Source organism: Pezoporus flaviventris, unplaced genomic scaffold (assembly GCF_033815535.1).
Source record: "Pezoporus flaviventris isolate CSIRO_AGI_PZ_B2104156 unplaced genomic scaffold, CSIRO_AGI_Pfla_v1 ptg000013l, whole genome shotgun sequence".
In the NCBI taxonomy this organism is placed as follows: domain Eukaryota; kingdom Metazoa; phylum Chordata; class Aves; order Psittaciformes; family Psittacidae; genus Pezoporus; species Pezoporus flaviventris.
Window position 1 is genome coordinate 9,416,783 of NW_026892561.1, and position 14,315 is coordinate 9,431,097.

Sequence of the window (14,315 nt, forward strand, 5' to 3'; positions counted from 1 at the left end):
GTTTAGCAGGTTAGCATCATCTCCCAGTAATAATCTCCTGAGATTACACAAGGCATTTTCCAATGAGGCTTCTACAGAGAGGCTACGGGAACACACCGGTTAAAAACCTCTACAAATCCAACAAGCTTAAGACCTACCTCCAAAAGGAAACTCAATCTAATTTAATTAGAAATTACATCCAACACTCCCCCATGTATTCCCCGACGTAAGAAAATACTTAGGAACTCTCAATTTTTAAGTAACTGTGCAACTGCAAGCCATGCCAAATTTAGGTAAATTCTTCAATTGCTACCACAGGCTGGAAGTCAGTTTCCTGAAATGCCATCCTGTTTTAACAGCACGTCACTTTATCTGCTTAATATTTTACAATCGACTCAAGCATGCGAGTTGATCATGATCTCAATTTGCTGTTTCATTTTGTTTTCAATTATAACAACATCAGGAGATTTGGCATTTATCCACTGAAATGTGCCTTTCATCAATAAAACATTCTTCAATCAGTAAGACACCTGTAACAGTTTAAGTCCTTTCAATATCCTAAACCCCAAGGTTGGCAAAATATGTTAACACATAGTGACATTCAGAGCACGAGCACTGCCACTGAAGTTAGGTACTTTTATTAAAACACCCTGCTGAACTGGAAGGCCAGAAATGAATATCCTTTATGATAAATGAAAACAATCTTTTCCCCGTTCTTTCACCTGATCTCTTTCAGCTAAAGACAAGCGCAGAATTAAAGTAGTCTCTCCACACACACCCCACCCCACCCACCCCCCTTTTTTTGGGAGGGAGTTGTGTTTTTTGAAACAAAAAACAGAAGGGCATTTCTGTTCATTAGTACAAAAGCTTTTAAAATACCAGAGATGAAGTACCGAAACGAATGTCAGAAATCACATGTAAACACCCAAGGAAAACATGTAGACTTGGTGTTCAGGAGAACACATTTACAGTGAAATTTGGATAGAATTAGCAGCCACACTGGCCAACAAATACAACTAAAATGTACTTTGGCATTATACTGATTTAGGATGCCTGTCTACCACTGTGAAATTCTAATGTATATTTGTTCTTATTTCTGCCCACAGGTAAACAAAACACGGGTTAACATGACAGAAATCTTAATCTGATACAGAACCAACAACAAGGCCCACACTTAAACACAGTGATTATTTATTTGGATGGAGCACCATAATTCCACAAATAGTATTCACTGCTTTTACTCATATTTTCTTTTTTCTTAAATTAAAAAATATTTGTTCTTATAAACTTAACACTCACTACACATCCCAATTGTCACAGGTCCCTCAGAAAGAACACATTATAACATATGCTGCAGTAATTCACCAGGACACCAGTGCAGAGTATACTTAGCTGATTACAGTTCCTAAAGGCTTGAAAAGGCATGTACACCATTCAAACCCAGGGCATGATGTCTGACTTCTTGACATGACAGCTAAACAATGAACATTTTATTCTACTTCTCTACATCAGGGTTGTTTGCAGTTCTTTTGGGTCTGTTCTGCAGCTTTGAGCAGACCACGGCTCTGTACTGACAGTAAATCTGTTATAGTAAACAGGTAAGAGTACATAAAAAACAGGCTTTTGCCTTTCCACAGTGCAATATTCTATTGCAGTGTAACACACAGTAGCCAAATGAACCCTCTGTGGTTATTACCCACCTAATGTAGTAAAAATATTACTATGACATTTCGTCTGGTCGGCCATCTTAAAGGTTAATTCTGTTTCCTATTTGAGATTTTCCTCTAGGTGAGCCAATATGTGCACTTTCTATTTACTGATTCCAAACAACCCTCAAACTGTTTCATTGCTCACTCTCACTGTTAAGAACATATTGACTGGCTGCCTGCTCTGCTGTTTAATTCATTTATGCTAAGAGTCAGGCATGAAGACAGAATTTTAAATGTGACATTTGCAGGCTCTTGGGTCATTTGAAGCTCTGACAACACCAGGGAGTTCCTGACATACAAACTGGTCCTGATTTCCAATCTTCCATGTTCTGAACACATCAGAGATTCTTCCCAGTGGTGCAGATTTCAGCCAGAAGTTTTTTAATCCCTTGTGTTTACATCTCACAGAAAAGACTTGTACATTTTAAAGTTTTAAAATAAAGCTTATGTTTCCTTTAAGGCAGAACCAGCACCGCCTGCAGTGTGCAACTCAAATGCTTAATAACATCCATGACAAAGTTATTCAGAAAGCTCTACGATAATAATTAATACTTAAAGGATATTGTAAGCAACTTTGATATTTGGTGGACTTTTATTTGTCTCTGTTGATCTTCAAGCATTCAAAACCAGCTCCATCTGAAACTGCAGCTTTATCAAACATGGTCTATCTGCCTTATTGCACCAAGTCCCAGTTTTCAGGTTGGAAGTTTTCTTTATCTCAAGGCAGTGAGAACAGCACCATTTTGCCTCCCATGATGAACTTTCATTATCTTCCCCAACTTACAAGTCAATTTGTCAGAGTACACTGGATTACCTGAAAGATATCACACTGTCAAAGTAACATTAAGAAAATGGTAATCCAACTTTTTTTTTTTTTTGCTGTTGCTGTTTTTTTGGGGTTTTGTTTTTTTTTTTTTTTCTGACAGCAACAGAGTACATCTTTTTGCTTCCTTTAAAGCATCACCTAGAGGAGAGTCTCTAAGTCTCAACACACTTGTTCTAAAGTGTATCGCAAATTTTACGTATGTTATTTGACCATGAGTGTTTTCACAAAATAGGCAGAGCCCACTGTGGCTAACAGCAAAAAATGAGAAGACCTGTGAATGCAGACTGGGCTTCTAACCTACCAGAAAGATGGATTGAGAATCACACCTTGAACTTTGAGAAAAAGGCAAGAACAGAGCACAGAACCTTTCACACAGAAAAGATTTCTTCCTCCTCCTTGCCATAAACTGAGTCAAAAGAGATAAGCTATAATAAAAACTGTCGCCTTCTATTCAATCTCAGCTCAGATGTCCACATCACCCCTCATTTGTTTACCTAATGATCTTTAAGGTCCTTTCCAACCCTAACTAGTCTACGTTTTTAAATAAAGTTAGAATAATGTTTTTAAAACAGTTAGAAGGCACAATCTAGTCAAAATCACAATCTCTGGGGTTTGTTTTGTTTGTTTTTGTTTTTTTTTTTTTCAAAACAAAACAAAAAAAAATGTGGAAAGCAGAAAGGATGACACTGCTATAGTCAAAAATAGTGCTAATTCAGAACTGCATTAGGAGGGGAGACTGTTTTCCCTACTGAACTTGTCATGACAATTATTCCACAAAAATGACTCTATACTTTGGTGCTTTTTCAGGAATGGGAATATGATTTAGGTCAAGATGCAAATTCAGAGAAATTAATGGATTTTTTTTCCTATCAGTAGACAGCAATTTTAACAGCAACCTCTGAAGTGTTAACTATGTTATACAGCAAACATCTTTTCATTGCTATGTTCAGAATAAGACTTTTACAATCTAGCAGTTGTCAACTGAGCAACAGTATGTTGTTTTTACATACTTACAGCATGAGGACATTGATTCTGTGTGACCTAGAAAAGCAGCTTAAGTATTACAGATGCTGTTCATTCTCAAAAACAAAAAAAAATACTGAAAATAGAAAGACATACCTGGTGTATTATCTGAGCTACAGGAAGCTGTTCAGCATATTTTAGTGGTTCTGTTGCCAACTCATCCTTTGGAAGCCTGGGCAGAAATGGAAGTTAACGTGGAAGTTAGTACACTATTTACCAAGTTAAATTACTGAAATTTAAGAGTTTCAGGTACATTACTGTAAAAAATATAGTACCTAGGATAATATTTTGCTTAAGACGAAGAAAAAGTTCAAGACCTTAATTTCTTACAAAGTTAAATGAAAGAAAACATTTTTAGTAAATAGAAATGTGCGTAACTGTGGAGTTTTTCCTGACTGACGCACATTAACCACAGATTTACCAGCAGAAACCTAAGAAAACTTACACATTTTGTTTTAGGTGAACAAAGTGCTGGTGAAAACTGGATTGAAATCCCCACACTAAAAAGCCTTCTGTATTTACAGAGCAGATTCAGCACTGTTAGCAATACAAGCTCCTTCACTCAATCATGCCAACATAATTCAAATATGACCAACTCAAAAAGTAAGAGGCATTCCTCACCATTTCCTGTGTTTGCTGCAAGTACACATCAACATTCAGCTGTAACAGAAGTTCAACACCACAAACATTCATGCATTTGCCAGCACAGTAGTGTGTACTACTGGTTTCGAAAAAGCCAAAGAACCAGCGTGAACAAGAAGAGTAGAATACTTCACACAGAAAAAGCATTATATCCCTTTAAACTCCAAATAAACTGTAGTTGCAACTAACAATTCAGAATCCATAAGCAGTCTTCTTATGGATTCTGAATTGTTAGTTCTTATGTCGTGGTTTAAACCCAGTCAGGTAACTCGTTCACTCACTTCTCCCCCTTCTTGCCCTCCCCCTGCTCCCAGAGGGACGGAGAGGAGAATCAAAAAGAATGCAACTCCCATGGGTTGAGATAAGAACAGTTTAGTAACTAAGGTATAACACAAATCACTACTGCTACCACCAGTAATAATAATGATAAAGGAAATAACAAGGGAAGAGACTACAACATCACACCACCAGCCAACTGATAACTCGCCCCCCCAGCCTGACCAAGCACCGACCCATACCTCCTCCAACCCTGCAGTCTCCCAGCCCTTCCGGCTAACTCCCAGTTACATCCTGGGCATGACGTGCTGTGGTATGGAATACCTCTTTGGCTAGCTTGGGGCAGGTGTCCTGTCTCTGCTTCCTCCTGGCTTCCCCTCCTCCCTGGCAGAGCATGAGGCTCACAAAGTCCTTGGCCAAACCAAAACATCATTGTTATCAGCTCTGTTCCCAGGCCGAAAGTCAAAACACTCCACTGCACCAGCTACCAAGAAGGAGAAACATGACGGCTACTGCTGAACCCAGGACATTATATTTAAATGATAGTAAATTAATATGAAAGCATGTTTTAAACCCTTCAAGCATACTGCTTTCATCTACTGAAACTGCACAGCATGTGCTACATTTTCTAAGTATCATTCAAGGTTTTCATCAGCCATTCCTCAATGTTTCAGCAGAGTTCTGAATACAGGAATTTGAGTAATATGACCGGACATGAAGGACAGAAAAAGATTCCTATGAAAACAAGGCCTTTCCCTAAGCTGAAGAATTTCTTTCAGACAAGAACTATGGCCAAGATATTATTTCCCAGTTTCAAATAACTACCTCATACCCACCCTAGTCTAAAAATGATACACATTTGCTGGGTTAATTTACCTGCAGACCAGCTGCCAGGTAAGAGACAGAAACTGTAGGCTTAGTCAACACTGGGAGTCAACAGGCTGTGGTAAAAGAAAGGACAATAAATGCACATCTCTTCCATTTGTGAATTTCTGTCGTGGTTTGCTATGCTGTTAAGCTCCAAATAAAAGCCTAAATACCCAGAAATTTGCTATGAACAGAGTATGAAAGTCTTACTGTATAAGAAATTTTAAAATGGAGAAAGAAAGAAAGAAATATGGCAATAATTCAAAGATCATACTGACAGCCTGTCTAGAACCATTTAACGTGCTTAAGAAAAATTAAGAAAGCAAGCTCTGAACTACTGAAGCTAGTTTAGTGAAAGGGATTTTGGACTATTACGGCAATGATGAATTTGTACTTGCAGCATGAAATGCACTGCTGAAGCCAGGACACCAACACAATCGTCAAAACTTACAGTGAGCTCAGCAACTTCACCGCAGTGTGCAGAAGGAACCTTTCCACTCGTTTCCTTTCTACTTTCTGCCATTTGCGGAGTACTGACTAGCAAACATATCACAGTCAGTGTGAATTTGAGATGACTTGTGTTCTCTTGGGAGCCTGACAGCTGACACAAGACCTTGATTTATGGATACCAGCTACATAAACCCATTTCTTAGCCACAGTTGTACATATGTAACCGCTGTACACAGAATAACATATTCATCAATTATCTTGAACACTTATCTCTTACAGTCTTTACAGACTGGAAAACCTGCAAATCTGGAAAAAAGAAACCAGTATCTCAAATCCCAAAATTAAATACTTGAAGCTGCAAGTAACAGCTAAAATTACTGTAAACTGAATGTTAGCTGGGAGAAAAAAAAAAAAAAAAGGCTTGTCTGTTCTATCAAGGACTTCATACATTTGGCAATGTTTTCCGTCTAGACAGTCAGCATTCCCTTGCATATTCAAACACCCTCCTTGCCAAATGCAGGAAAAAAGACCTTTCTTCAAATGTCAAAGGATTAAAAAAGATGGAGAAAATTACCAAGATAATCTTGAGCCTTAGGAAGCTTCACTAGAAAAATAGAGAGGGGAAAATGATATAAACATGTATTTTCAAGTAATTAGATTTAAATTGAAATTAGGCTGATAAGAGCCTTTCAACATTAAGAAAGACTTTATTTCTTATTTTTCTTTCTGAAAAAATAAATCAAGTCAATTGAACTACACTATATTTTATATATACACTGTATGATATAGATTACACAGGTGCACATTATAATATATACACATACACATGTCTACATATATATACCCCCACAACACCATACATAAACACATGCACACAGCTAGTTTGGAGAAAAAGTTCTCAACTGTTCTCTCAAAATCTTTGCTTAAATGCCATGAAGTTCTTTTATATATACTCAGTGACGTACTAGCTGTCAAGTGTACAAAACAGAGTTTTGATTCTTCTCTCCTGCAGATAAGCCTCCTCAAGCAGATGAGCATGTATCTCAGTCTTTTATATGAAACTGCATAAATTAAAGCATGGGAGCTCAAAGCTCTTGACCAAAAAAAAAAAAAGCTTACCAAATTTTACCCAACTATATTCTCTACCTGGAGCAAGTCATTACCTTGAGCTAGCAGGTTTAATAAAGCAGTGTATCAATAACCTTTCCAATTTTCCTATCAAGTGATGATAACTGTGACACAAATTGAGAGGTACCTTCCAGTCCTCAGTTTTTAGTACTTATTATAGTCTGTTTGGAAAATGCTTTGAAGTGCTTCAAAATGTCCAGCATGCTAGGTTCTAGCTGTGTAACAATGTCAGTCATAGCACTTTCAGTACTCATTTTAGCAGATACAAGCAGTATAAACTCCTCTGAAGAGAATTATTATTATGAGGCTCCATAGATCCCATTTTCATTTCTCAGAGCAAGCACCAGCTTACTGGTCTAAATATTTGTGTAACAGGTATAAGGCAACTTCCTCTACATGTCTTTTTGCTTGTTTTATTTTGCCAACAAAACCTGTTGTACAGTCACTCCTTCTAATAAAGGTGAAAACTGGATGATGCAACAAGAAATTGCTATCCTGTAAGCAGCACGGAGGATAAAACACTGCATATGAAAGGAAGCAACATCAATCCTGAAAGCTCTGGTTTCCAGGAGTAAAGTCAAGATTTGTCTGTCCCAAGGAAAGGCCAGAAACAGCTTCTGGAGCCTTAAATCCCCTGCAAGCCGGCACAGAGGTCATTTTTTGAATAGTCTTTTCAATAAGAACAGAGACAGCTTACTGCCAGTAAGATAAGCAACATGACATAGCACACAACTACATGGCTGAATTCTCTGCCCCAAAGTGAGGGCTGCATCTAAAACTAGGTACTCACAGCATATGTTATCCCCATATCTTATGTACAAACATTGTCCAGGAAAGCGCTGGCTGGCATGAGCCAAAATAGTATCCGGGACCATGGTAACAATTAAACATCATACATGCCTGCAAGTCAGTCTGACTATCTAATTTACAAGGACAGAAGCAGCCTCATATTCTGTCTAGACTGGTTAGCTTGTTCAGTTTTGCAAGTGGATCAAAGAAAAGCCACAAAGGCTTTTGTCCACCAAGGATAAAGAAATTTGCCAAAAAAACAATACTTCATTTTACATGAGCCCAAAGCTCGTAGCACTCTAACACTGGGCCTCCATGAATGGCAGGATTACCTGCAAGAGGCAATCCTCTTCTAGAAAGCATAAGGGACACTGAAGGCCGTAACAGGAGAGGAAAAAAAGGTCAGCACAGAAGAGGATGTTCTACTTGCTCCTCTCTTGCAGGGTGGAGTAAGAGAACAGGTCAGGAGAAAGATCATCTTCATTGCTATCCTCCTGACCTTGCCTCTTCCTTTCATACAAGAATGCAAGTAAATTGGTTACTACTCTCCTCCCACAGACCATCTTCAGATGCCTGGGGTGTATTCTGTTGTGCTCAAATCCAGCTATGTACAGAAAAAAAAAGCCCACAAATACAAAACAAACAAAAAAATCTCAGTTGATGAAATTTATGCTCAAATCACATGAGCAATTTGAGGTTATAATTTCACAAAATTAACTGGCCTCACTGTTTAGTTCTTTGATATTTGACACTTGAATCTTTATAAAATTAAAGGCTAATTTGTTATAATACACATTTCTTTGTATGTTTAATTCCTTTCAAAACAATTCTAGCACAAAAATAAAAGTCATTTTTCATGAATTAATTTCCCAGTAAGAAACGGTCCTTTCTGTCTCAATTGAGCATGACAGCAGAGTGCTGCCAACAGTGCCAAAGCAAGCTAACACAGCAGAGTATCAGCATATACAGCATCACGCCTGACAGCTGGTAACGCAAAGCATAAGGAGATCCTGATTTTCAGGGAGAAGACTAGAAAGAAATAGAAAATCAGAAGAGAAGTGGGAAGCACTAAGAGACAGCAGAAGAGGAGGATCTTGAAAATTCAATTTAAAAGTTATTTTTATACTGCCACTGTGACTGCTCTTAGATGAAGCAAAGTAAGCATGAAGCAAAGTGCAGAAAGTGAACCTAAATCCAGTAAAATGTGTCAAGATATTTAGTGAAAAATCTTATTTGTTATTTATATTTGCATGCTTGCTCTCATGGGAAAAATCCTGAGCGCGTCAACGTGTGCTAAAGTAAAATAAATCCCTAGCATCAAGAGGTGGCATATTTTGCCACAAGTGCTAACGCAGCCTACGGTCTGCTACACAGAACAGCTGCAGTGGCTTTAGGGCAGAGATATGTTTTATCACATGCAAGTATTACAAAAATACAGGGAAAAAAGAGCAACGTTGATCACTAACTGGTTTGCTCAAGGCAGAAATGGGCTGTTAAGACACTTTTAGAGAGAAAAGTCTAGGTAACAGGACAAGCCATAAAACCTGGTTCTCTGGGTAAATACACACATTTACTAATTATATAAGGCAACAGGACTAAAGCCAGTATTTCTTCCTTCCTATACAATCTCTACATTTGATGGTTTGGACAGTTCACACATTCTTTCATGCATATGACCCATGCACAAGTAATACTGCACCTCTTTGAAGCTACTGTTCCTTGATGGTTAAGTCCTAATATATAATCATCTCTCTTGGAAACTGCATGTAATCACTGAAATCAAAAGTCAAGAGTGTGGATAGGGTAAAGAAGCAGATATGAGAGACAAAAATGCATTACGGAAAAAGGTGTTTGAGGATTACCTTCTTTATTTGCTGTAGATGTACACAGCTCACACTGCTCCTAAAGCACAGCCTGGTTTGTTTAACACATAACCTCTGAATAGTATAAATGAAACACTGAAATGGACTGTCTCACTTCTAGAAGCGGCTTGAAAGCAGCACTGCAATGGATTGGACAGTCAGTATGTGACCAAAGGATGCAAGTAACACAGCGCTGGCCTAAATCAGACACCCCAGACAGAAAGATTTAAATTATTAACCAACATCTGTATATAGTGCTGATAGCTTTATTGACTGTAAGTACAAGAACACACATGCATCTGGCAATAAAAACAAAACAAAATACCAGAGCTTTATATACCACATCACAAAAAGTTATTAGGTTTCCTATTAAAGAGAGGCTGAAATGAGCTATGTCGGGTTTGAGTAAATAGTTTTTAAAATTGGCCATTGAAAAATTTATCTACCATATCCATACTATAGAAGATTAAGAATTAGACTTTGGATTAATGCCAGGTACTTGATCTATCTGCTAAATCCTGACTTTACACATGTACGCATATTAAAGAATAGGGTATGTTTAAACAACAGAAGCATTAATACATGGAAAATGCCAGTGCTTGAAAATGAGATCACGGTTAACTTTGCTCTTCCCCAGAAAGTGTGCTAATTAATCATTTCTTATTATCAAGGGAATGCAAGATTTGCTTAGCTTATTTACCACATGGATTCTCACAAAGAGGAGACACAAACACCCAAGAGCATAACCATTCTGGGAAAACCCTCACAACATCTCCTTCACGGCATCACTTTCTTCAGTCAAGGGGTCAAACCAAGTCTTTTGGTAACTTAAGAAAGCATTCAGTGTACTCTTTGTTACCGCAGCCTTTGCTCAGGTGACTGTGGGTGTTCCCCTCTAAAAACCTGATATACCTAATAATGCAACCAACTTTATTCACTATCATAGTACTGAGCTTTGGTAGGCTGGACAGCTGGCAGCTTACCTTGGGAGACCTTGGAGGACACTAACAGAATGCTAATGTGCATCTTTCTCAGTTCACTGCTATGGAGTCTGAAAGTCATGACTTTGAATGGGTAAAAGATTACTCAAAGACGAGGAGAAGAGGAGCTATGTCTACAGTGTAAATATGCATGCATTTCACATGCCAAGCACAAGAAGATTCTCCGGTCCGCCAATGCTGTGACCTCCACTTCATGATGGTTGCAGAACCATAATGCAGCAAGTGGTGCACTATGAAAGATAGCTTGAAAAGACTGCATAAAAATGAACACAATAAGGAGGTAAAGTAAAAAATATAAATTTAAGGCAAAAATTAAAAACTAAATCGTTAGACACAATCAGATTTATGATTATCTGAAAAAGCAAGCTACTAACTTACACTGAAAAGAAAACATATTTTATTCCTGTCTGCTGGCCTCTACAGAGATATTGCTGCAGAATAAAGTAGCAAAGTATCTTCTGATTTAGAAAATACGTTCTGTAATCTGTACACTTCTTTTCAAATAAATGTGAAAGATTTTGAACCAAACGAGTTGTACAGACTTATTTCTGGAGTTTAAAAAAATACCTTCAGTCTCTTTAATGCACAGTAATGCACTGCTGGACCTGATCACAAACAGACCTGCTGGTGTTCCCGGAATCTGACAGACACATTGAGTTATAATCTGCTGTTCATAAACTGGATAAAACTAGAGGGTAACAAATGTTTCCTCTGCCTTTCTGTGATCCACACATAATTTCTTATCTAAAGAATTTTGTGGGATTAACCTTTGTCAAGCCACATATTTTTAACCATCCCAAGATCCTAAAGAGGCGATAGAAATTTTAACACAGGGTGACCAATATTGTGTCTTCGCTCTTCTCTAGCAATGACTTTTGTCAAAATATGTGTAGTTGCTGAAGGGATGCTCTGTTCTTCCTGCTTCTATTTTTATACTTAGGCAAGACACAGGAAAGGAATTAAAAAGAACACCAGCTTAAGTAAGCAGAACTGACTTTGTTACTACTGGAAAACACATGACCTGTAGGGCTTCATTTAGTTATCTCAAATATTCCACATTTTAGGTAAATTAGAAAATCTCTTTTGAATTAATTTAAACTTCAACATGATGATGCTGCTGAAGCACATAATGCTAATCAAAAAATGGAGATAAAAAGACTAGCTAAGTCTCTATCACTAAAAATCACAATTTAAGTCCACAGCTAAAAGTAGGCACTCATTGATCAATGTTAATTTATTCCCAAAGGTTTGGCAAAAAAAAAAAAAAAAAAAACTCGGGGCATGTTCAGCATGGGACAAGGCCAGCAACATCAGAGAAGCCTCTACTAATGGTCCAAACCAGTCAGAAAAAAACATTGCCACCTAGACTGAAGTAGCAAATATTCAATGTAGTTTGAAGTGGCTATGTGCTCTACATAGTAACTGTGGCTGCAAGTTTCCTCCTTGGACTCTATTCTTCCTAATTGCATGGGAAATGTTTAAAAGAGTGGTTAAAAACCCCACAGGTCATTACTGCTTTATGACTAGTAGTTTGGAAACCTGTGATTGAATTTTACAGAAAGACCAAACCCTCCCCATCACATCACACATGCAGTTTAAACAGTACTACCAGTACCTGTTAGAATTATATTTTTAGATGGATAAAGCAAGCTTGTTCATTTTTCATAACTGAAAGTTTATCAGCAGTGCCTAATCTTTATGTAGAGCAACTCAACACCACCTGCCAGTGCACAAATAGCCAGAGAAAACAGCAGGAAGGTGTTTTTAAAACAAAGAATTAACATGGAAATGTGCCAGGATAACACCTTTATTCAGTGGCCACACACAGTCTTTATAGCAAAGTTCATAGTTTGTTTAATACCACCGTTCCTTCATATGTTCAAATTAAACAATGTCCTTGCATTTGTTTATATTGTTATACTTTTCAACGAGCACCTTCTAAAAACCCTGGAATACATATATTTTAAGTTCCAGTATTTCTACACCTACTCGATATATTTCTATTTTTTTCAGTTCATGAGTCATGTAATGTACCATCCAGCTATAATTTCTCATGAGACTGTATAGTTCAGTGTAAGAATCTAAGTAGCAGTGACAATGCCTGTTCTTCAGACCTTCTATCTTACCTCCCCATTTCAAGCTTCCTACTTCACTTTTTTGCCCCTTAATCAATGTAGCTAACTACACAGAAATAAAGAAGTGCTGTTTCTAAAGGGCTTTCAGAGATCATCCAGTTCAACCTCCCAGCACTAGATCAGGTCAGCAATGGCTTTGTCTAGCTGACTCTTCAAAACCTCCACAATCTCCCTGCGCAACATGCTTTAGGGCTACTTTACCCTCTTTGCAAAACCACTTCTAATGTACAACCTGAACCTCTCAAGCCACAGCCAATGCCCTTGTCACCAAAAGAAGAGTTTACCTTCACCATCTCCATGACAAACAGTTGCAGCCTACATTTCCTCTCTTTTTAAGGCTAAGCAAGCCCAGATCTCTCAACCACCTCTCACAGGTTGTGTGCCTAGGCTCTGACCATCTTAGAAACCACTCTCTCCTATCTCAGCATCTTTCTTGAAAGGGAAGGCCAAAGCCAGGCTCTGTATTTCAGGTGGGGCTTCACCAGCAAAGAGAAATAACAGCAATATTGCTCAATCTGCTAATCATATTCCTCCTCATGTAGCTAAGGAGGCAGCTTGTCTTACTGATGATGACAGCACTCTGCTGGTTCATATTCAACCTGGTGTCCACCACCGCCTCCAGATCCTTTACAGCAAGGCTGCTAATCAGCTTGCCAGCTTCCAGCCCCTACTGAAATGAAGTACTGAGAAAACCTACTAACTGAACTTCTTTCTACAAGTTTATAAAAGACCATATATATATTGGTACCAATAACAGACCCAGCTTTTCTGGAAAGAAACATGCTATACCCTCAGCACTCAGAAAATTAATCATAAAAATTACAGTTCTGGGCTTTTGCAAAATGGTTTACTGTGCACTCAAGTCTCCCCTGAACACTCGATGTTGCATTTTATCTTTTTGAATACAACATGATCAGTAACATATTTCCATAAATCTGACAACTAAGATACACCAAGAACTGCAAAACACTATACCACAAAACTTAACCAACTGCCTTCCCTTCTTTCCTTCTTTCACCAGTACTGTTCCTCTCTGTAGCCAACCCTAAGAGTCCTAAGAGCGACCACAGCAGACAGAACAGGTAGCATTCCAGTCAGCTAGCAGTAAATGCTTTAGATCTCCTGTCACTACATGTATCTATGTAACATTATATTGCCAAGTGTGTTAGGAGGACATTTCTTCACAGAAAGCTGTGAAGTTTTTATCAGTCTTATCCTCTGGACCATGATTTTCTGTTATTGATAGATGACTTGTGCACTTTCAAGTCTGTATTCTGGTTTTGTTTGTTCTTGTTAATGGCAGATGAAACCTCAAGTTCAAACACACTTAACCAGATTATACTCTCCGAGGCCAAGGTACTGCAGTTTACTGAGTTTGCTGATGTTGAACAATGAAACTCTTTATGCTTGACCCTGTAAAAATTCACCCTTTTTCTTCATATTGGTATTTTATAGTCTGCCTTTTTGTCCTTACTTATTTTATAGTATTAGGACCAAAAAGGACTCATCTCCTGTCCACCACAGACCACTGCATGCCCTACGTTAAATTCAGGGACTTTACAAACATCATAGCCTTTAAGCCTGAATGATTTTAGTGATCAGCTCCCAGGAAAACAAAAGCATTGGCA

The 14,315-nt window shown here is 38.1% G+C and overlaps 1 protein-coding gene across 1 annotated transcript in view; it reads right to left on the reverse strand.

The window, feature by feature from the left end:
• The window catches only part of PIGK (phosphatidylinositol glycan anchor biosynthesis class K), a 69,455-nt gene that overhangs the window by 17,574 nt on the left and 37,566 nt on the right, over positions 1-14,315 (reverse strand). The window contains exon 10 of the mRNA XM_061451532.1: positions 3,634-3,709. Coding sequence (XP_061307516.1) covers positions 3,634-3,709 — 76 coding nt within the window. The remainder of the gene's footprint in view (positions 1-3,633; positions 3,710-14,315) is intronic.